The sequence below is a fragment of the Hippoglossus stenolepis genome, chromosome 14, assembly GCF_022539355.2.
Source record: "Hippoglossus stenolepis isolate QCI-W04-F060 chromosome 14, HSTE1.2, whole genome shotgun sequence".
In the NCBI taxonomy this organism is placed as follows: domain Eukaryota; kingdom Metazoa; phylum Chordata; class Actinopteri; order Pleuronectiformes; family Pleuronectidae; genus Hippoglossus; species Hippoglossus stenolepis.
The window spans coordinates 21,450,709-21,474,234 of NC_061496.1; the positions used below are offsets into that span (position 1 = coordinate 21,450,709).

The 23,526-nt window shown below is 41.4% G+C and overlaps 1 protein-coding gene across 1 annotated transcript in view; it reads left to right on the forward strand.

Annotated features, from left to right (window-relative positions):
• scfd2 (sec1 family domain containing 2) overlaps window positions 1-23,526 on the forward strand; it is an 88,816-nt gene that overhangs the window by 64,090 nt on the left and 1,200 nt on the right. The window contains exons 6-8 of the mRNA XM_035176514.2: window positions 11,958-12,103; window positions 18,716-18,850; window positions 21,762-21,881. Coding sequence (XP_035032405.2) covers window positions 11,958-12,103; window positions 18,716-18,850; window positions 21,762-21,881 — 401 coding nt within the window. The remainder of the gene's footprint in view (window positions 1-11,957; window positions 12,104-18,715; window positions 18,851-21,761; window positions 21,882-23,526) is intronic.

The following is a 23,526-nucleotide window of genomic DNA, read 5'->3' on the forward strand; positions in this document are numbered from 1 at the left end:
GCTATTATTCCCCCCTCATAGTGTGCTGTGAGTAGCTTACTGTCTGCACTGTCACCGTCATCCTTTAGAGGGCAGTCTTATCCTACTTTTCTTGCTAGAAGAATTGACAGGCCCTTCCTTACAAAAGAAGAGCTGGTTAACCCAGCATGATTATCTGATGGCATGCCTGCTCACAGTAACTTGTTTAAATGAGATGTCTAATCTCACATCACAGTCCTACAGCCCAGGTCTTTGTCAGCAGTCGGAGGAGCTCAGATGGTGCCAGCTCCTGCTGTCAGATTAGAAATAGGAAACACTGTGAGCACTTTTCTCTGTGGAATGGCCTGATGTCTGACGCCCGGCTTCAGGAATGGTCTTGAATTGAGGAGTGATGAAAACTGTCCCCAAGCAGCTCGCACTTAATCAGGTCTGTGCGCACAAACACAGCATTTTTCACCAAATTAAAAAATCACCCTCTCTGTCCTGGCCTGGAGAACACACACTCATTCATCACGGTGCTAATGGCATTCCTTCACACACAGGCAGGTATGGTTGTGCGGCAGTGCTTCGCAGGTTCAGCTGGGTTCAGGGCCTGGCCTACTGGAGAGGGATGTTTTTCTTTCCTTGAGGTCATTTACATGGATTTTGAAAGATTTCCTGTGTCTGACAAGCTCACAGCATGACGGCTTTGTGGCCGCAGTGTTACAGGTCAGGGGACAGATTTGATTTCCCTCTTATTATACAATAATATTTCTTTAAAATGTCTTTCTTCTTCTTGTCTAGTGTATCTCTCTTGAACTATCTCTTGATTCTGAGTTTTCACTTTTTACATCAAGGTCACATTAAATAGCATCACTTCATTCTTTCATTTTTTACGTAAGTATTGTTGTATAAACAGGTGTTAGGTTTTCCTTTCTTTTTTTTCTTCTTCTACTTCGTTACGTAACACCTTCATGGCCAGCCAATTGCATGATACCTTTGGCTTCTAAAAGGTAATTAAATCTCCCCGAACATTCACTGTTAATTAAAGTTCTCACATAGCAGGAAAAAGCTGCTGCCAAAAGCTCATAGATACATACATGTAGGTGTGTATATGCTCAGGTACCCCCCACGCTCGCTGACACAATTTAATGCACGCAGACACACAAAGAGAGAGACCCTGAGATTTTATGAGCTTCACTCTGCTCATACAGCGAGAGCAGCCCTCTCAGCCCGTGTGAAGGTATTGAGTTGCCATGTCGGATACGTTCTCTCCCACAGAAACATAAATCCTGCAGACTGACCAGATAAGCACCTTGTGACGCGCTATATGAACTCAGACACCCTAAGTACACAGGAGCACATATACTTTTCAGAGCTTTGCTACCAGTGAGTTTAAGCTCCTTAACTACAAAACATTTCTTATCTACAAGTTCATGCGATTATTAACTGCAGGTTGTGCAGTTTGAGTTTGGCTGAATCCTTCCTGCTTTTAGATTACGGTTACATTTTACCTGCATTAATAAAAAATCGATACCGTTGTATGAAGTGATTACCAACTTAATGCTTGTTCTGACGATTGCACAACACTACACTAGAAGTTCACATTCTTAAAATAAGGTATTGTGGTTTGCAAAAGGTTTTACCAGATTTGTAATTGATACGTTTTAAAGGTGAAAACCTGATGTTGTCGTCATTTGAAGCTGCTCTCATCAAGATTCTTATTAGAGCCCAAACACTACAGATTTTTAAATCCAATGCCAATATCCATTTTAAACATATTGATATATTGACCAATTTTCTTAGTTTTATATTGAAAAGGGAAAATAAAATTTGTATTGACTTTACCACAATAATCACAATTTCACAAACTACTTAGCAACTCTGCGTTAAGACACTGCTTGATTCTGCATCACTGTCTGCTCAGCTATGATGTGCTCATTGCTATATGCACTCCAGACAGCGCTGATAGTATTGTAAACAATGGAGTCAGTCAGAGCGCACTCTACTGGACAAAATATGAGTTATCATTACCCCAAGCATCTTTTTCTGCTTTGAGTTCTCGACAGTTAAGTTCATATATCGCTGCTTATTATCGGGCAAGAATGATCTCCCACCAGGCTTCTTATTTTTTTTTTCTGTAACGATGACACTCACCAACTGGCACATTTTAAATGGGCAAAAACATGTGAGATGTAAAAACAGTCGCTGGTTGTAGGAAACCCTCAGAGAATTAGTACCAAGCTCTGCAGTTCCCACTTAGTTACAGAGATTTATAGAGTCTTTCAGCTCATCATTTCTGATCGATTCACTCCCACCGATCTCATCAGCCTTATCAGCAGGCAGCCGACTTCGTCTCAAGAGCCTGATATTCTGACATTTCCATTAAGAGTTACCAAAAATAGAGCTAACGGACAGTTAAAATAAAAAATGCATAAACCCAATGACACGACTCAAACAGAATTCTGATGTTGCTCCACACAGTGTCGGCTGAACATATAAACATGTGTAGTGCATTCGTACATTATGAGGTAATAATTCTTCAGAATTGCGTTTGCAGCTTGTTTCCACTAAACCACAAAGTGGGCAAAGATGTGTTTTATTTCTCGGGTTGAGCATTACCAACTGTGTGTTAGTGTGTACTCAGCTTCTTTCTGAGAGCTACAGAGGCAAGCAAGTCAATCCTCCTCCTTCTAGCACTTAGAAATACGGATGACTGAGAATCTTCACAAACATTTTCTAAAGTTTAAAGATGTTTGGGAACATATTTTCACCGTGAGATGTCTGGAATTGCATTGTAGTTGCTTTGATTTACAAAGTGTGGACTGCATTATCTGACAAGACATGTAAATAAGATATGAATTATATTCCCAGTGGATCCCAATGGATTGTAGTTCCAGTTAAAAAAAAAAAGCAAATATCTGAAACCCTGCAGAACAGCGGGCAAACAGGTTACCTGCGGAATGAGACAAGGAATTTATATTAATCAATCGATAGTGCTAAACCCTCTTTTCTACACTTTGCCTCCCACTTACAGTTCAGTGTTGAATGAATGATTTAGTACATTTAAAATACACTTAACTATACTATAAAGTCCTTACCCCTGATAGCAGTGTCCCTCCAAGGAACTCTAGTGAGAGCCTGGCAGCTACTCATCGTCTGATTCTCACCTTAGAATCTCCACGACGACAACATTCAGGCCATTACATTTTTAATAGGTAACCATACAATGGGATATATGTGCAATAATAGTATGCATGATTTGTGTATGAGTATCGAGGGAATCTGCTGAATAATAATTTGCAGTAGACGGGGTAAAACACGGTGTGTTCAACTTGGATGTAGTTTTGTAACTACTGAGAAATTCATGAGACAGGAGAGCTAACATTGTATATCCAGTCAGCCAGACAGCCACAGTAACGGTGATGTGGAAATTGTTTTGTTTAACATTACACCATAATACACACTGTCTCGCACCTACACACAAACATGCACACTCACACACACTCACACTCCCCCCCCCACCACCACATATGAAGGAGGAGACTCATGTTGCATTGCGTGCAGAGTTGTAATTTTGTCTGTGTCTGCAGTCAGTGGCATTTTCTGAGCTTTGCCAGATTTCCCTGGTGCGACTGGAAACCATGCTTAAAACACTGTAACCATCCTGATCGTAACACACACTGCCATTAACACGCACACTAACACACGCAGCACTGTGATCACAAAGGATCAAAGTGACTTTTAGTCTGTCTGATAGTCCCGCTGATCGTAGGCAACAGCGAGGTTAAATCATGAGGAACAGTATCAAAGAGTAAACCCTGGGTTAGCATGAGCAGATTTTTCAGTGATTAAAGTTTTCATTTCTGCAGTTAAGACTGGTCCTGAATCAGTTATTTTAGGCAATAATCAAGGTATTTGAAATAAAAAAGGGAAAATGTGACTCCTGAGTGAGCAATAACTTTTATATGAAAATCCTGAGGGCTGTTTTTTTTACGATCTAAGCGCTTGCTCTTAAATTCATGGGCTAGTGCGTTTGGGGTGGGACCAAAATATACTTTTGCTAATTTAACAGCAGGAAAAAAGGGTTAATACACCAGGTGCATTGCAGAAAGGATTGTACTTAGTCAGTATGTTTTGGATGTAACATGCAATGAACCAATGAGAGTGAACGCTCACCTTCCCTTTTGAAAACGAATTAGTGCATTTGCTGTATTGAGAACATTGGTGCTAGATGGGGAAATAACAACTGTGTCAGTCTGAAAATAAGCCACTTTGAATGGATATAGAATTTGGTGCAGCTTTGCAGAAGGTGTTAGATTGGGCCCATAATGTGCTTTTTAGGAAGTATGTGAAAAAGGTGAGTACCAGTTAGTTTCCATGGTATTTCAGACATCTTTTTTCTGATCTTGAAAATCATGTAGTGTCTCCAGAGGCGTCAGGATTTGCCCAAGCTGTTTCTGGTTTGGTCTTGTTGTGATGGTTAAGGTTAGGGTAAGGGGCTAAGGAATGCATAATGTCAATGAGTTACCTCACAACTATAGAGAGACGTGCATGTGTGTGTGTGTGTTTTTTTTTATCTGCTTTAAAAGACCTTAAAGGGATAGTTCACCGAAAAAATGAAAATTGACTCATTATCTACTCACACAATGCCGATGGAGGGGTGGGTCCACAAAACCCGTTAGGAGTTTAAGGGATACACAGTGTTTTAGCCCAGGCGACATCTTCTTCAGACAGAATAAAACAACAGAAAAAAACGACTGAAGAAGTGGTAGCAATTTACTTAATTTGTATTGGATTCGGCTGCAACTCTGTTTACCCCTGAAACTCCAGAAGTGTTTTGTGGACTCAAACACTTCACCCACCCCTCCATCGGCATAGTGGTGAGTAGATAATGAGTGCATTTTCTTTTTTTGGTGAACTATCCCTTTAAGTCAGAGGAGGAAATAAGTGGCTGCCACTCTCTAATTGAGAAGATCAGCACCCTGTGATTTAAGCCTCTCCCCCCACATTTATCACACACATTTACATTCAAACACATTCTCTCATCTATTTATGGATCTCCCTCTGGCATTTGACAAGGTTCCACCTCAGTGGGTGGGTCCTACATGCCGAATGTTTGATACAGACAGCACAACATCTGAAGCTTCTCGTTGCCAAGCCGCTGAGCAGCCCACATGCCCATCCAATAACACTACCACCCAGCTGAAATCCAAGCTCTCAGGAGACAGTGTTGTACATGCAGATCCCTGCACTCCCCACAGTCATGCTGCCTGTGGCCGACTCTTGACCATGACAAGTTCTCTCTCCATGTATCAGTGGCAGAGCTGGGACCGCACCCTCCTCAGCGAGTGATTAATCCCATTCAGCGGAGCACTGATGTTTTGGATGCTGGCATGCTGTGGCTTGTGTGTATTTGTATGTATTTCTAAAACACTGACCTTGTCAGGACCTGTAGACTTCATGGGGACCAAAAGCTCAGTCCTAATGAAGCAAATCTTAATTTGCATGAAGAGGTCATGGTTAAGATTAGTGATAAGGTTTTGGTTAGGCTGTCTACAATGACAGGAAATCAATGCAAAGTCCAAACGTGTGGGGGTCTCAAGGAGGTCTCATAGCAGTGAGGGAGGTTTGAGCTTTAACTGCTTGATAGCATGATCTCTCTCTCTGTGTGTGTGTGTGTGTGTGTGTGTGTGTGTGTGTGTGTGTGTGTGTGTGTGTGTGTGTGTGTGTGTGTGTGTGTGTGTGTGTGTGTGTGTGTGTGTGGCACAGTATGTGGGGCTTTGTACTACACTTCCTAAAGAGTCTATGAAACAGCCCAGATTACCAGGTCTTGTGTTTTCTCTCAGCCGGGCCTCTCTGAAGAGGATTAAGCTTACCACGGGAATTCAGACTACTTGAAGTGTGCTGACACAGCAAGCCAACCACTGACTACAGTCATCGAGCATTTGCGGCCTGCCATTGCACTTAGTTTTTCCAGTGTCGAGCACCTTGTTGGCCCTTATTATGCTCATAATGCATGAAACAAGCATAAAATGCCATATTTCCATCATGTTTTCCACATGGTTTTTCTACCATTTGGGGTTTGACTCAAGATCCTTTAACTACATAATTTGGTTGTTTAACCTTCTGCAACAAGGCACCAACTAGAGTACAAGAATTAGCAATGTCAACTCAAAAAGATTAACAGTATTAAATGGAAAGTAATGTGAAGTAATCAATATTTTAGCAGTTCTTCTGGAAATTCAGTGATTATTTGCACTAAATCTGTATGGAAACCCTCGTCTCAGTCGGCCTTCATTTGTGGAGAGAATGATATAATCAGATTAGCAGGAGAATTTAAGTGGTAGTTTGTGTTTGTGCAATCAATACGTATTGCTGACAAATTATTTACACTCATTTAGGGAGGACTGACTATAAATAAAGATGGACGACGCATCTCCAATTCCTCCCATTGTACAAAATTAAGCTAAAATATCACGGCTATGGGTGCATAGCCACTTGGAGCCACAGTCTGTGCAGTGCTGATGATGGTGTGGAGCCACAGTAGGTCTTGTCGATAGATGTTCTGGACTTACATGAGAAATGAATATTTTAACACTGTGATAAGAACAATTTAAAATGACCAAAAAAACATTTTTGAGAAAAAGATATTTGATGTATACTGCATGTCTGACTTTTTAGTTTGGTCCGTGTCCCATCTGTTAATTTGGAGGAGCCATGGTTTATAACCTATCCGGTAGCCTGCCACCTTTACATACTGTCTGTGGGGGACTTTTCAAGTGCAACGTTTAACATGACACTGTGTCATTCACCTGTAGTCAAAAGTAGATAATTCTGAAATATCAGTCAATACAAGTCACCTTGATGTAATACATGAATGTAAAATTGTCTGTTTCAGATTACTAACAGTTCCACATCATGGATGATATGGATGGTTTTATGGAGCCCTGCTCTGGTTAATTCCATCTACAAACCAATTGCAGAATCTTTGCTTTTCATTTTCCCATCCATTTATTGGCTAAATTTAGCAAAAGCAAAGATGACTTCCTCCTGACCTAGAGATCGTGTGGTTGCCATGGTGACATCTTGTAAGGGGAGAGGGGGCATCACAAGCATTTAGCTCTGGACACCCACCACCTCTGTCTCTCTTCTTTCATCCTGAGCTACAGTAGTGAAGAGATTTCCCTCCCCAGCATTCCACACAGGATTAAAACATCTGATAAAGTCTTTGTGAGGGTCACTTTGCTGCATGCCTCCCTCTCTGTCTGTCTGTCTGTCTCTCTGTCTGTCTCTCTGTCTCTCTTCCCCACCTCCTCCCTCTAACAGCACGTACTCTCATTCTTTTCTCAGACCAGAATAGAATTTTTAGTCAGGTTTCCAAATAAGCCAGGATATTTATAAGTAGTCTTGTTGTCTACATTCCACTGATAAGTACAGAGCGATTAGTTTTGATTGCGGCGTCGAGCATGGATGTTGAGTCGCTGCCGTGTTTTGAGGGTTGTTGAGGAAACAGACTGTGTTTTTTCTCTGATTTCATGTTGCCTGTGTTATTTAACAGAGACCATGTTTCCTGTAAAATAACAGTTTGGTGCCCTAATGAACACAAATGACTTCCTACTTCCACATTTCTTCTTTATTTTCATTATTTACACAAGTTTTGTTTTCAGTCTGTGTTTCCTGAATTGTTGTGCAACATTAAATGCTCTACTGAAGTTTTGTTTTGCTTTGCTTTGTTTGTCACACAGCCAAGGAGCCTATCTCGCAAAGTTACAGAAAGTGATTCCTGGATGTGCCCCTTTGTCCAGATCAGCTTTAAAAAAAAACGTACCCCTCTATCTAACCACATTTATATCTGCTAGATCCAGATTTTGTATTTGGATCTGCACCAAATGGCACATACTTGTATAAGTTTTCCCAAAAATTGCAAAAAAAATTTCATCAAGATTCATGAGTTGTTCCCTTGGGAATTTGTCCAAAAAGGCTCTATCTCACAACGTTAAAGGATGTTATTTAAGACAGATTTTGAATCATTTCAAGTTATATTTTTATATTTTTCTCCCTTTGACAGTAGTTATGAGTTTGATTTTGTAAAATAATAAAGTTTGCTCTGCAAAAAGCAAAACTTGTGTCAGATCAACTAAATGTATATATTATATATGTTATCATTCAAAAAGCTGAGTTTGCTTTGTAGCATAATAATCAGTGCAGTACAATACTGCTACACTTCCTTACTTTACTGCAATTTCTTTGAAGGCGGGTTATATGGATTATGTTTATTCATAATTTTGTGATTATGGATTATAATCTATGCATTATACAGTCAGGAAATGTGAGAGCAGAATCAGGCTGGCTCTTCTCTGGTCACACTAATCATTTCAATTTGACAGTGCACTTCAAGGATGCACATGTAGGTTATAGATGTCGCAGGTTTTTGAATTACAACCGTTAGGCCTTTTTTCATTGTCTTTGGTTGCATCATTTTTCCGTCTGCATTTATTTTTACGTCAATCCAGCTCTATTCATAGCGACACATTCCTCTGGGCTCCTCTGATTGGCTGGCTCCTGCAGATCTGTCTGAGCGTCAGAGGTTACACTCACCCTCCTCTTAGTGAATATTGCTCACCCCCGGCTTTGTTAGATCTCATTAAGAAAACCAACCATCATTTCCTTTCCAAACGACGCTCTCTCCAGTCCCCCCGTCTCCCCCCGCAATGATCTCATCGCTCGCCTCTCAGTGCAGCGCTGAGTCAGTCTCAGATATTACTTTGTAATTGTCTACACAGGTAGGCAACTGTTAAAGTGAGTGGTCTCAGGAAGTAACTGTGTTTTGTGGACATAAATGGCGTTTGCCTGTCAGAATGATGTAGAAATACTCAGCATTGGTTTTAGAAAAGTTGAAATCATCGTTCAGAATGGATGCTGTACTAGAAACCACCGTGTCGCTGTGGCAAATAAGCATTCGATTTGAATAAACCGGAAGTCAGTTGACATATTTGCGTGACAGACAGCAGAGCGTGTGTGGTGTTAGGTGGTGCAAATATGATGGGTGCCGTGGCAGCGTAAGCATTGCGTGAGATGAATTCAGACACAGGTGTTTGTCCTCGCAGCCAAGCGGGATGTTTCCGGATCAGCACCTGGTCCTCCTCCCGCTCAGGGTGTGCAGCGCCTCGATCAGCATCTAAATTAAGGATTGCCTCAAGGGAGGGAGGGAGGGGGGGTGGGGGCGGCCCACATCCAAGAGCAAAAGAAGGAGACACGTTGCTTTCACTTGTTTGCTTTGGCAACAGGTCAACAAGCTTCTCTCACGGCAGATACGCAGTCAAACAGAGCTCCTCCCACCCGGCCCTTATGATTTATCCACCCAGTGCACACCACCAGCACACTGAGAATGCACACATCCTCAGCTGTAGGTTGTGACACACGGTTCCTGTCATTGGCCTCAACCTAAATGCATATGTTGTATTTATCACAGCCGTGTATCGTAAAGCTCTTAGACAATGCAACAGCCCATAAACAAACATCAGGTGTAGTTTGTTTTGCAGGATGCCTTTCTCCTCTGCAGGTGTGTGCACAGATAAGACCCACATCTGACTAAGTCTTCACGCTCACCTCCGTCAAATAGCCCTGCTGTTTTCTTTCCTCAGAAAGGTTTACCTCTCAGCCAGGGCAGTGCAGGGGAGTAGAGCACGGGGGCCAGACACTTCACATTCCTCCACACAGAGGCTCCAAACAAACGAGTGGCTGTGCTCAATTTGATATCATCTATAGGGGAAGGGAAAAGAAGAACAAATAAGACCTGACAAAATGGAGTTGTTCCGTGTATGTTATCGAGCTGTGCTGGCATTGATATGTTCCTCCACATAAGTCCGTGTAATGTGCAAGATGATACGAAGCAAATGTATCTATTCAGGTCAGTTTTAGTTTAGAGGGACATGGACGCCCTGACAGTCCATCCGATTATAGTATGTTACGGTCAGTGAATCATTATGTTTAGATGGAGAATTTTACCACATGTCCTGAGAATGTTAGATCTTATCTTGGAAAACTCACATTACTGTCTACTGTGTAAAATGCGAACTCATACGTTATATAATCTTCAAGTAAGAGCTGTAATTGAGTTTTCCAGAGTTTGCGGGTTTACCCTGTGGTGGCCAAAGTCATGCTTCACTTTTAAAGCCTAATAAGTCTAATGAAAGTGGGAGTGCATGGCAGTTCTACCAACTGTACCTTTTAGTGAGACAATGAAGACCAATACTCTGTGTTACTGAGCGATGGAGATGTACTGGTTTATTGTATTCTGTCTTCTTTAGTGCAGAAAGATTGAACAGAGACAGCTCACATGTTGTTTTTGCTTCTAAGCAAAAAGTAGATCATCTTTAAGTTTGTATTTTACAATGTACTTTTCCATAACATTTTGTTTAGAGGCTAAAATGTACTAACTGTGATCCTTTGACTTATCTTTCACAACCAGCAGGTCCACATTAACAATTGTCGAACAAAGTTATTTTCTATTCTTTTCTAACTTTTCTAACCATTGATTATCACGTTAATTAACTACCTTTTTTTAATCAACATTGCTTTGTTTCAAATCCTTCTCTGACTTGGAGAAAGTTATTTTTGCTTTCTCCTTCTTCAGGATTCCCTGTTTTTATTCTCTGTGCACCTTCCTGCGTGGCATAGCCCGCTCATGCCCTCAAGTATACAAAACACTGCTGCATGACTATTAGAAAAAACAATCACGTAACCTCCATTTTAGCCTTTTATACGGCTTCCAGTTGTTTTTAGAATTGGTTTTAATCATCACTTTTTAAAGTGCTCCATGGTCTGCCTCCAGCATACTGGCATAGTAGTATCATCATTGTGAGTTTGCCAACATCCTAACTTAAATAATCACTGTGGGCCGCTAGCATGACTGTCAACTCTGGCAATGTTAATTTGGTTGGCATCACTTTTACGTTTGTAAGGTACAAGTTATATTGATGTTGTGCAGGACTGTGTTTAGGTTTCTACGTAATTTGTGTTTTAACCAAACCTCCGAAGGAAATTTAGTAGTATTATATAATAGTTATATCACAGAGTGGGCCAACATAGTGCTGTGAGACGTTATAGACAGGAAGTTGCTCCGGCAGCTTAATCTTCTTATCCCATCACCCACTTCACAGTTCCTGACCGAGGGGAAGTTAGAGCTTAAATTTCCAGTTAAGGCCTGTCGTCAGGTTAAGAATATGAAGCTGTTCCTTTAAGATCAATGTGCAACACTGGTAAATAAAAATCCCCCTCGTGTTTGAATTAGCTGTTTTCTGCTGCATTAATGTCGGAGTCATCAATGTTCCCGTTGTTAGTTGCAGCCCGTTGTGCTGATACAGTTCTTGGGTTTATATCTTCTACAACGCAGCTGACCTTCTTGTTAACAGAAGGCGGCTACATTCCTGAGCAGCAGCCGTACGAGGGAGAAGTTCAGGTGCCAGACGACCTACTTTGCCAGCAGCACTGTGATGTGTCCATTTGGCTTCCATCCTCTCTCTCTCCCCCTTCATGCTCTTTCACATCCTTATGCTGTGTTTTCTACCGTCCCTCTCCTTTTATCTCATGCTCTGTCATTTCAGCTTTATTTCACAACAAGTCTTCCCTGCTCACTTCTTCAGAAAGGAGGGAACATTAGCTTTTCATTAGGCAGCAGCATTTCTGCCCGAATAAAGGCGCGCTTGTCCTCTCGCTCCTGTGCGTTAACCTTCATAATTGGTTTCAGTGCACACCCAGCTGAGAAAATTACCTGCAAAATGCAACATGCTGCGTCTTGGGCCTGAGTTTTGCTAATGCAAATGTTTTCTGACATGATTAGCCTTGATTTTAAGTGAATGATATGTCATTACAGTGCATTTTCACAAATACACAGATTTTTCCTTCGCTATGTCACAGTCTTATCATCCAGATACGTTTTTATGACAGTTTTTTGTTTAGTAAGAGTGTGTGTGTTTGTATTTGTGTGTTGTCAGGCTGTGCAAACCCAGAGGAGCTGACCACAGAGCGAGCCCACTCAGCAATGGAGGACATGTTCGAGACCCTCAGAGGGTTGAGCCACTCCAGAGATCACCTCAAGCAGCTGAACTCCGTCTACACTGCCAGCGATGGAGTTCACCAGGTACGACACTCTCTCTCACACACACACACACATACACACACACACACACACTCTTACAGTCATGGCTCCATGACTTCAGAGGACATTACATTGACTTACATTGATTTCCTTGAGACTTATTCTAACCTTAACCATAGTTACTACTTGACTCACCCTGAACATAAACTTAACCTTAAAGGGATAGTTCACAGAAAAATGAAATGCCAATGGAGGGGTGGGTGAAGTGTTTGAGTCCACAAAACACTTGAGGAGTTTCAGGTGTTTTAGCCCAGGCGGCCGCTTCTAACAACAGAAAAAACTAAATTAACACCGTGTTTTAAGCCTAAATGTCCACTACTGGAAGTGGCGATGCTAGCCTACGTAGCCACACGATGTTGTGCCCGAGGGTACGTTAGCTCACCTCCGAGAAGGCTATCAGAGGACATTTAGGCTAAAAACATTGTGTAAATGACGGCGTTTCGAGTCGAATATGAATGTCGGGGCTTTCAGACAATTGGACAGTTGACTTCAATTGTATTGGATTCAGCTGCAACACTGTTTACCCCTGAGACTCCAGAAGTGCTTTGTGGACTCCACACCCCTCCATTGGCATAGTGGTGAGTAGATAATGAGGGAATTTTCATTTTTCGGTGAACTATCCCTTTAACTTGTACCTAATCTTAAAACATTAGACTTTCTTCTTTGTCGCTATAAGAAAGACAAGACCCCATAATGTGACTGTGTGAACAGATTTAGGTCCCCACATTATGAGTTATACACGGACCACTCACACACAAATAGTCAACAATAAAACATTAACATGCTGTTAGGGTGGTTCCCTTATAGACAAATCCAACATTTCTGTTTTGTCATCTCTTCCGTCTTTCTAAGTCCCACACGTCAGCTGTGATTCACCGTCACAGCTTAAACATTGTATCAGTATTCCCCGGCAAAAGGGAAAAAAACTGAATATTTAGTTAGAGTTTTACATTAATCACTCCTGCTTCATCTTTATTTACCTGTTTTGTTTGCTGAGGCAGTCTCACAGATGTAGCAGAGGACCTCTGGCCCTTGCCGTGTTTGTGTCCCTCCTCTGTGCGTCACACAGTAGCAGAGAAGCAGTACACTGTGAAAGCCTCTTCATGGTCTTCAGTCTGTGTCTTGAAGCTTATGTAACTCAGGAAGGCTTCTCTTTGTGCCTCTGAAAACTTTGTCCTCATGAAAGGGCTTTTTCCTCTTCTTAAAGACAGTCAGCAGAAGCAGCTTCACCGTTGCTGTCCTTCACTCTGATTTGGTTGCTTTTATTGGGGAATTCCAGGCCGGGAACATAAAGGTTAAGTGATGGAAGTTCAAGAAACTTTATTTTATTGAGGTTGCAATGATTTTACTCGCCAGATACACAGCATTAAAAAAAATGTATAAAAGAAACGGACAGCAGAGGGAAAGAAATACTTGCAAGTAGAGATGAGTTTGAAGACAAGCTTTACAAAAGCCGGATGTACATGCCTTTCTCTTTTTGTCTTTCTACAATTCTTACATAAACCTTTTATCCTGTCATGAAGACATGAGGTACAAAGCCTTATTGTCATTGGAGGAGTTGGAGCTCTAGTGTTCAGCAGGATATTGAAATATAAGGTTTGATGTATTAAGTCCTCTGAGCAATTAAGCTATTTCTATCATATTTTAGCCACTTTTATTAAACTTTGTATTAAGCAATATACAGAAATATTTTAAATAAAAGTTTGTCATTTTGAGAAATAAGTTTATATGCTTGCTTAGTTAGATGAAAAGATTAAGAAGACTCTTATAGTTGCTTTCAGACATGCACTGAACTCTAATCTCCTGAAATGAGTTGTATCTGAGAATGCAGATGTCCAACGTGTCATGACGTGATGATGTTTCTATACAAAAAACTGAAGAAAACAAAAAGAATACAAATATCTCAGGATGAAAAAGAGGAGCCATACACGTCAAAGATGCCAAAGCAGATTTTACTTGGAAAGACAACGAGATTCAAGAGCTTGTGGCAGTAAGGGCCAATGCCAGTGTGGATGTGCTGTAAACAAAAACATGGGATCTGTGCAGCTGTACGTCATGTCCTGCCTCCTGTAAGCTCTACCCAGGCGCCACCCCTGAACACCCTGGAGATTTTCCTGTTATTGGGAATATGTCTGAAACAGACAATCTCCTGCTGCGTTCTTCAAAATGAAAGTTCAATTCTGAAAACAGCTGAAAACGTAGCTAAAGATCGGGACAAGTAACTTCCTGGAGTCTCTGCTGGTTGCTAGGAAACTGGTCCTGACCAAGAAATCGTCAGGGACTTAGACTTTCATAAAAAAGCATATGTTCTTTTTCCACTAAGATAAACTGGGGTGATATCAATCTTCTCATCTAACTCTTGGAAGGAAAGGGAGTAAACAATTTACCAGAATGTCAAATTAGTAAAACAAATTGGCTTTTTCTGTTCAGCCTCAGAAGGAAAAGGAGGAACAGAGTTTTCTGTTTGTCATCTGCACTCCGATGTTCAAAAAAGCACTTTGATTTCACAATGTCTTGGAACTGATTACACAAATACACATGTACACACTAGAATTTCTCACAAACTTTGGAATTTCTGAATATTGCTTTATCATAAATATCCCCATCTAAGTGCAGGAGAGTAATAGCTGCAAACATAACATCGTTGTTATCTTTGTCAAAATGTGTTGACGCTTTCCGTCAGGACAGAACTGTCTGTCCCTGTTCCTGCTGAATCCTGAAAATGGCTCCATACAAAAGGAGAACAGCGTGATATCTGCCAGCTACGGGCTGTTCCTGAGAAACAGAAATCCATCAGCCTCTCTCAGTATGCAGCCCCTCCACCCATGAAGCCGAAAACATCGGTCAAGATGTCTTCCTCAAACAGAAGCTTTTCCCTGCTCTCTCTGCCCCCCGGGTTCAGACACAAGTGTGAGGTTTTGACATTGTTCACAACCTCTCACGTGTGTCTGCTGCTTTTGTTCACAGAAATCCTGAAATAACACTCTGTCCGCACTGCAGTGAGTCAATGGGATCAGATGTTTTTATTCCAGCATGTTTGCATGAGTTGCACTGAGCATTGTGTACTGTAAGATTCAGCAATAAAGATTTCAGTTTCACGTGAGTGGGGGATTATATTGACAAATTGATGGATACTGACCTCGGCGGAGGGGAGGAGCTTGTCTGAGAGACGATGGCAGTTTTATCGCAGCCCTTTTAACTTGTTAAGATTATCAACGAGACACTGGGAGGGTTATATAACCAATCAAAAGCCGCAGTAACAAGAAAATGATTCATCTGCGCTGACAGACTGTGGCGAGCACAAACACTTATGTCTGAGCATTTTCAGAGTGAAACTGCATTGGGTACTGATGTAATGTGCCAACTGTATTTATTAGCCTGCTCTGTCCATTATTGATCATTATTTCATGAATATAACACATAAACATGGCTTCAGGAGACATCAGTCATTACCACCACTGTTGAACTGTGAACACTGTGAATAGAAGTGCAGTGCTATTTGTTAAAGCAGCTATGACTCACATGCATGTCTGCACATCATAAGTTGTGGCTGCTGTTGAAGATTATCTAACCACTGTTCCTACAGTGGTGAGTTTACATACTGTATATCAGTCACTTGTAACAAACCATATGATCAAATGTTACTGATGGCGGACTTCACAAAGTCGTTACATCATGTTACGCAGCCGTCAGCCAAGTAGTTTGAGACGACTTAGCTATACCTCTGTTACACCAAAATTAACAGGTATACACAGGTTTTTGAAACGCGTGTAAAGCTGCTAAAAAAAATAATGACTCCTTTCCCATTGCCTGTGTTTTTCCCCGATGCGTCCCAGGTGTCATGTCTCCATCACTGTCGATCGGATCCGGAGCTGATTAAAAAACCATGTCTACTGCAGAGTCATTTGACCTGGGAGTGAATATAAATGATATCCATTAGTTGGTGTTAGCTAGTTTTTTAACAGTCGCCAGGAGGGCTAGATGATTGGCTAACTTTAGGTTGTAATTAGTAAATTGTAGTTAATGTCACACTTTAGGGATGATTAGATTTTATAGCACAAAATGTTTATACATTTAAGTTGCATTATACAAATATTCTAGCTCTTCACTTGGAGAAATAAAAGTGGTATTAGTGTCATTGCAATCTTGCAGCTAAACTAAAGGGTCAGTGTACCAAATGAAAGATAATCAAATTTTGTCTCTATAATCTTCGCCTATTAACTATAAAGGGATCATTTGACTGTTTTGTGCAAACCAGTGATTCCCTGGAGTCACCATCAGGTTACCCAGCGCCCAACCAAGAAATAGTCTGACACATTACCACTGGAAAAATCACAAGCTGACATTTTTACACAACATTTTTTGGATGAATTGAATAAACAAGATACAGTATATTGTTTTTATTTGTGAGCAGTATGCGTGTTGGTGGGCAGTTTTTGTTACCTAGGGACACAATTTAACACAAATGTCATTTTATATTCACAACCTCACTGTGGAAACATGATTTTCTGCAAAAACACTTTTCTGGCCTTTTACAGTCCGATCATTTCAATGCCCACTTTGGCCCTGTGGTGATTGTATCGATCTTCTCTGCTGACTAGTTGAAGAAGCGTATGAATTTTTAGCATCTTTGCAGGAGAATACAAGCATCACTGGTACTTGACTGATGGAAGAATACAAACACGAGGTGGCTTCGGTTGGTACTATGTTTTTTTGGCATAGTTGTTCATTCAGTTTGAAATCCTGCTCAACATCTTGGTGTGTGTGTGTAAATTGTAAATGGTCTTACACTTTACTCTAGTCTTGATGACCCCTCAAAGCACTTTACGGTACTGTTGTGTGTGTGTGTGTGTGTGTGTGCTTCCATGTGCGTGCAAAGAGGAACACTGGTATCGTGACTAATTGTAATATTGTTTTTATCATGTGGGTGTTTGCAGTGGTGATGGGATGGGATTGTTTTTAACTTTTTGGAAAGCAGATGAAAATGGAGTGAGCGTGACTGTGGGTTGGATTCGTCATTAGTGCCTGTGATGCTGTTGTTTATGTGCATGTGTGACCAGAGGTGAATCACTAATGTGTTTACTCCCAGTTTAGTTTGTGCGAGCTGACCAATGCAGCAGAGGCATGTGGGTGGATGTAAATATTAGTTTGTATAATTAGGATTATACAACGTGGACGGCACATGGTCGAGAGGAGTGGGAGGCTGCAAGTCTTCTGGTAGGAATGATAAATGCTGATGCTCCACACTGAGGTGAGGGGGTGTCTGTGGGCAGAGGCACCTGGATACAGTGGTATTTGGGTTATATTGTGTGCGTAGGTGTATATTTAATGCTTGAATCAACAGTTTGGTTCTAGTCCTTTCTGAGTGCTCGGATGTTCCTTTGACAACATTGAAAGGAAAAGTTTTGCTTCCTTAGTTTGCTCACAGTTCAACATATCTCCTCAATGAGCTACATACCAACTCCTAACTAACTGTAAACTGTAGCCTCATGTAAAAAGTTATCCAGCTAGGGCTTCAGCACTAAAAGATATTTCTCCTGCTATTTTAAGACTTCTGATATTCAAAGTACTTAAACAAATCTCTGCCAAGTCTTATCTGGGACAGCAAACTTCACTCCCTTAAAGAAATCTGTCTCGGCTTCGTGATCCGCGAGCTTTGAGGGCTATAAATGGTACATTATGTCCTGGATAGCTGGGCAGAAAGGGCAGATTCCCCTCTTGCTGTTGTGTTTTTCTTTCATAAATCAACTTTGAGGAATATTAAAATGTATTTATGAGGCTTTAGTCGAGATTCTGCAGTTCAGCTCATTCGAGGACATCTACATTTTAATGATACTCCTGCTTTTCTCTGTCAGACTGAGGAGATAAAAGTAACTACTTGCTGTGATTGTGAAGGTTTGGCAGCTCGTTACACTGGAGAAGTAAGAGGGAAGATAAAGCAGGATATGGTCATATGAAGGTGCCAATATGTGTGTGCAAGTGAAAAATAGGATCTTTCAGCAGGACGTCAACAACAAGTTGGAGTATGACGCCCCTCCAGCATTCTAAAGTGTTTTATCTTAAAGGTTAAATCTGTCTTACCATCTCCTGTGGCTTGGAGAGCAAGCAATGAATACAAGTTTATGACAAGTTTAAAAGTGATAAAAGCAGAATGGTAGTTTGGATGATGTTCATCATTGGGTGAATGGTTTGTTCAGAAATACTGAGAGGACTCTCTAACATTAAAGGGTATTAGTACTGGATTTAGGTTTATCCCCTTAAATACCTGGCCTTGGTTGATCAAATATAAATTTCAGCCACATCCAGCAGTGTAATGTTTTTATCCTGATTACAGTAGGGCTCAAACTCTCCTGAAATGACTCATAGATCAGCTGCCTGTTTGGTCAAGTAGAGTTGTTTATAACTCCACTGTCTCTACAGAGGCGAAACAAAGCCATGCTATTGGAAAACACCTCTTCAACAGCTCTTCACTCTTCATATGCTGATTTATTTTAGTTAACACATCTCTATACATAAAAATAAAAGTGTTGTCAATGAAGATATTTTGATTGTTCACTGATCATTATGTTCAAGTGTGATGTTTGTGTTTTGCAGGCGACGTATCGTCCTTTCCTGCGACAGGTCCTGGAGGAAGTCTTCCACCCCAACAGACTTGAATGTCCCGACATCGAACACATGTCTGGAGGTCTCACAGACCTGCTCAAGACCGGCTTCAGTATGTTCATGAAGGTTAGAAACCACTCAGACACATCCACACCAGCTTGTTTCCCTACTCATTGACATAGTGCATTTCCTAGCCCCTTACCCAAACTCTAACCATCACAACTAAATACGTGTCCCTAACCAATTCCTAGGGGAAGATTTTCTAGCCCTCTCCCTTGTGGCTGCATTTGGGGGACACTCCCAGCGAAGGGCACTTCATAGGGTATGGCCAATGGAGAGGAATTGGGACAGGGCTTTAACCTTCAAAAAGCCGTCTCTGCTCATGGGCATCTCAATTAAGTCCTCTTGGGTCAGCGTATTCAGGCTGAGGTCCCCGCATGGACACATAAACAAGCCCACAAAGATGTGTTTGTATTTGGGTCACCTCTTCTTAACCCTTTTGCCATCTACCCACTAAGGACAATGACAATATTAGTTTAGTATCATTTTCTTTTAATTATGTTGATAAAAATGAAATTTGACTGTTGAGGGTCTGTGACATGTGGTTGCAATGGGACGTTCCAGTGAGAAGATAATGGACTTCATTTCAAGGACTTAACCAGTGGGTGAAGAACAACTATGTGTCGTGCTCTTGGGGTCATCCTTATATGACATTACCAACTTTGGTGAATGGAGTGAAAAAAAAGTTGCTAACTGCTAAATTGACAGTCTGAAGTTTGATAATAGTTATGTGCTTAGAATGTTGAAAAGGACTCACAAGAAATGATTAAAGACAAAGCAGTAAGCAGCTTTTTAGCGCTGGTCATCACAACCCTTAATCAAACTTATTGGTTAATAACAATTAAAAGCATGTAAACATCAAACCAGTTGACAGCTTTGAAGAATCCCATTTATTTGTTGTGCAAAACATAAACATCAGATGACTCAAGCCCAATAAATGGTCCTGGAACAAAAGTTTAAAAGGAACAGAAACACTGGAAGAGAAAGTGTTAAGTGATCAGAGAGTGGTCAACACTGGAATTTACATAACAAAAAACCACCATACATCCTTATTGATCCATTTGAAGTTTAGTCTTTTCAAATGATGCAGTTGGTTTCGCAGAAAATAGAATGGCTTCAATTTCACACCTGTTGTTTAATAGCCTGCTCTATTGAATGATCAGTTTATATGACTTTCAGTCATGTGTTTCTCTGAAGTTCTAAATGTACCTGAAGAAAACGAAAAGGTCAGATGTTTTGGTTGCACTAATATTGAGGCCACAGACATGTATGTTTTAGACCTGTGGGTAATGTATATCCACCACAAAGCAGATCGCTGTCCACAGTCTGATTATCCCACATATGGGTCTGCTTAAACTGATGATTACCCTGGGGGGAGGAATTAGAGCGGTTGTGTAACCGTGGCCTGGTTTTACACACATTGAGAAAGTTGGCCCAGGAAGCACCAACTCAGACAAACCTATAAACCTAAAGTTGGAGAGTTGTATAGAAGCACAGTGCCCACCCTTAATGCAATAAAACACCCCAATAAAACGTCTATTTTTAACCACAGGACCTATGCATACTCCAGGGTTTATATCACTAAACACACTGGACCCGAGTTTGAATTATGACCCACTGAAAGCTTGTACACTGTGGCTTAAAATATCATCTTTAACTGTCTGTTACCAACTTCTCTGTGTGTGTCGGCTGTGCTATGTTAAGTCTTTGTTTAGACAGAGTCCTGGTTGTACAGGAGAACTGGCTCCTGCTCCTTCAAATGTCAATTCAGCCTCACTACCTCTGTCTAACTAACACCAGCAAATATACGTTTAAAGTCCCAGGACATCTCACATTTATGGAGTACAATCTGCTTTTTGATTATTAGTTTAAAAACTCATCTTTTCCGATTGGTGAACTCAGTTAAATTTTTTTGTATTTACTTGTTCTTTTATTATTCTGTTGTCGAATATTGTTTGTATTCATGTTTGGTCTGTTTTTATTGTTGTGTCTCTGTTTTTATTTTAATTATTTGTACATGTATGGTGTCCTTGAGTGTCATGAAAGGTGCCCATAAATATAATGCATAATTATTATTATTATTATTATTATTATTATTATTATTATAATGTCTCCTCACTTACAGCCGAAGGCAAACACAGCTCACACCTCCTCACCACACACGTCCATAAGCCCTTCCCTCCCAGTGTAACCCATGGCAGTGCACATGGTTCAGCCTCGGGCAGCTGCAATGCACGTGGTGGATCTACTAGCACATGTCTGCGATGCCGTGTGATATCTAGTGTCTGCAAATCTGTCTGATGGAACCACATATTAACATGAGCAAATACACCAGAGAGCATTTATTCACACGTTTTTTTTCAAATCCACAAACACATGTTGTTCAGCCCCGACATGCTCCAGCCCTGCCTGCTGGTGCTTCACGTGTACATCTACTGTCAGTTCAGCTCCGCCCCCCTGCTGCTCTGATTGCTTGGTTTGCACTCACAGGTTGCCGCTCGACAAATAATAGCACACCCATTCTTCTCCTGCAGTGAGTCTCAGCACACACTTTACCCTGCTGTTACAATGCATCTTTAAGTGACAGTTAATGTTTTTTCCATTTTTTTTGCTGCATTTGTACATTTCTGAGTGCATGTGAACATGTGATGTGGAACGTTGGTTTGTGTCTGCATGTGTTGAATGGGATGGGGGTGTCTGCCTCCCTGTCCACGTGTCAGCCATCCTGACACCAGCTTGAGAAGACATCAGTCCGCTGTGATGCTGTGACCTGTGTCCTTATGGAGTCCTCTCTCCTCAGTATCATGTGTCCTGCTGGGCAGTGACTCAGCAGCAAGACACAGAGAACCACAGATAATAACAAAGAGAGGAAATTATAAAACTGTTCACTGGACAAAGTCACTGACTTGTGTATTATGGGGGACAGTATCAACCTAAAAATACAATAACTCATCGCAATGTCCTGTGTTATCTCCAGGTGAGTCGTCCGCATCCCAGCGACAACCCCGTGCTCCTCCTCTTTGTGGTAGGAGGGGTCACACCCTCAGAGCTGCGTCTCATCAAAGAGATTGTCACCACACACAAACCAGGGGCGCAGGTGAGTGGACAAGACTCAGTTGTCTTTCACCACCAGGTGACTGAAGCTCGTAGCAAACTACTTACCTCACCTGTGCACGACGTATGTTTTAGTGTCTATGCTATTTCGAAAATTACATGTTATTAAAGAAGAAAGTGGAGTCTACAATTATACTATATAGATATAGCAAAAACTCTCTCTCTCTTTCTCTCTCTTTTCTCACACACACACACACACACACACACACTTGTCTGCCACAGTCAGACTGACCATTAGCAACACCAGGTGAAATCCTGCCCGTGTCTGTGGTACATTAAAACATCCATAAAGTTTTTACTGTCCTCCGCAGGCAGGCAGGATTGGTAAAAGGCTCTAAACAGCATTATAAAAACTAAAACAATCTCTGTCCACACAAGTCTTTTAGCTCTGTATCACTTATATTACCTGTCCTTATATTCAGAGTCGAGTATTGTTTCCGAGGGTCTTCGTTTCTGCCCCTCCAGACTGCAATGTAGCCCTGGATTTCTTTTAACTAAAACAGGGCCTGCAGTGTTTCCAAACTTCTCAGTTTCAGGCTCTCAAAAACCCAGAAACAGTGTAGGTGGCAGACGTAAACGTTGCCCCAGGGATGTGTTTTACAACTAAAATGGAGTATGTGGATGTAATCATAGAGCGTACTGTGTGTGTGTACTCCACTGCATTAGCATGATGGGCAATTTAAAAGAAACCTTCTTTTCAACCTCTGGTGCCACCAATGCAACTCCTCTTGCTGAAAACAATCTAAAGAATTGATCTGATGTTGAATTCAACCGATTCATGTCTTTGGCCAAGTAAAACATAAATCGAGATAAAACATAGGAGAGACTCACTTGACCCGTGTAGGTGACATTGAGGACAGGTTTACAAAGTGTCCACCTCCAGACAGATGTCTAATTGAACCTTGCAAACAATGAGCAGACATGAACGCTGCTCTACATACACTGAACAGGCCTCCTTCAAAACAGGTGAGAGCATCGTCTGATCCTCACACGTGTTGATTACATGCATCAGATGTTGTGTCTGCCTGCTCGTGTGTTTTGAGCGGTTTTGTGTTGATTACATATGCAGTCCACAGCGGCATGTAAAACATGCAGATGAATGCGTTTCCTCTGGGTGAGAGGAGAGCGAGGAGGGCGAGGAGGACAAACAGGGAGATCAGGCGGGGTTATGTGGCTTTGTCTTAATAAAAGGCTTTGAGAAGGAGGCCAGAGGCAATGAAAGGCCTTGCAAGGATCAAAGTGTCCCATCTGTAATCAGGAAAACTGAATACAGACGAGCTTGTATAATAAGCCTCTAGCCCGCACACACACACACTGACCTTAGGAGACACACTCTTACCTTACCACATACAGTACATGCACAACGTACTGTGGATCAGACACCCCTAAAGTTCCTCTGAAAACAAACTGCTACGTTTTGCTCTTGCACTTGGACGAAATTCTTCAGAAAAAGACTCTGCCACTACAAACAGGACCGTTGCCAGATTTCGGTGCTGACCCAGAGTTAAAGCAACACGGCTGCAGAAGAACAGAGCTTCTCTGTTATACAGCATGAGAGAGCTGTAGTTCTAATTTAAACTAGAAAGCCACACCAGACAGTATGTGCCGGATAACAACCTCCAGTCTTC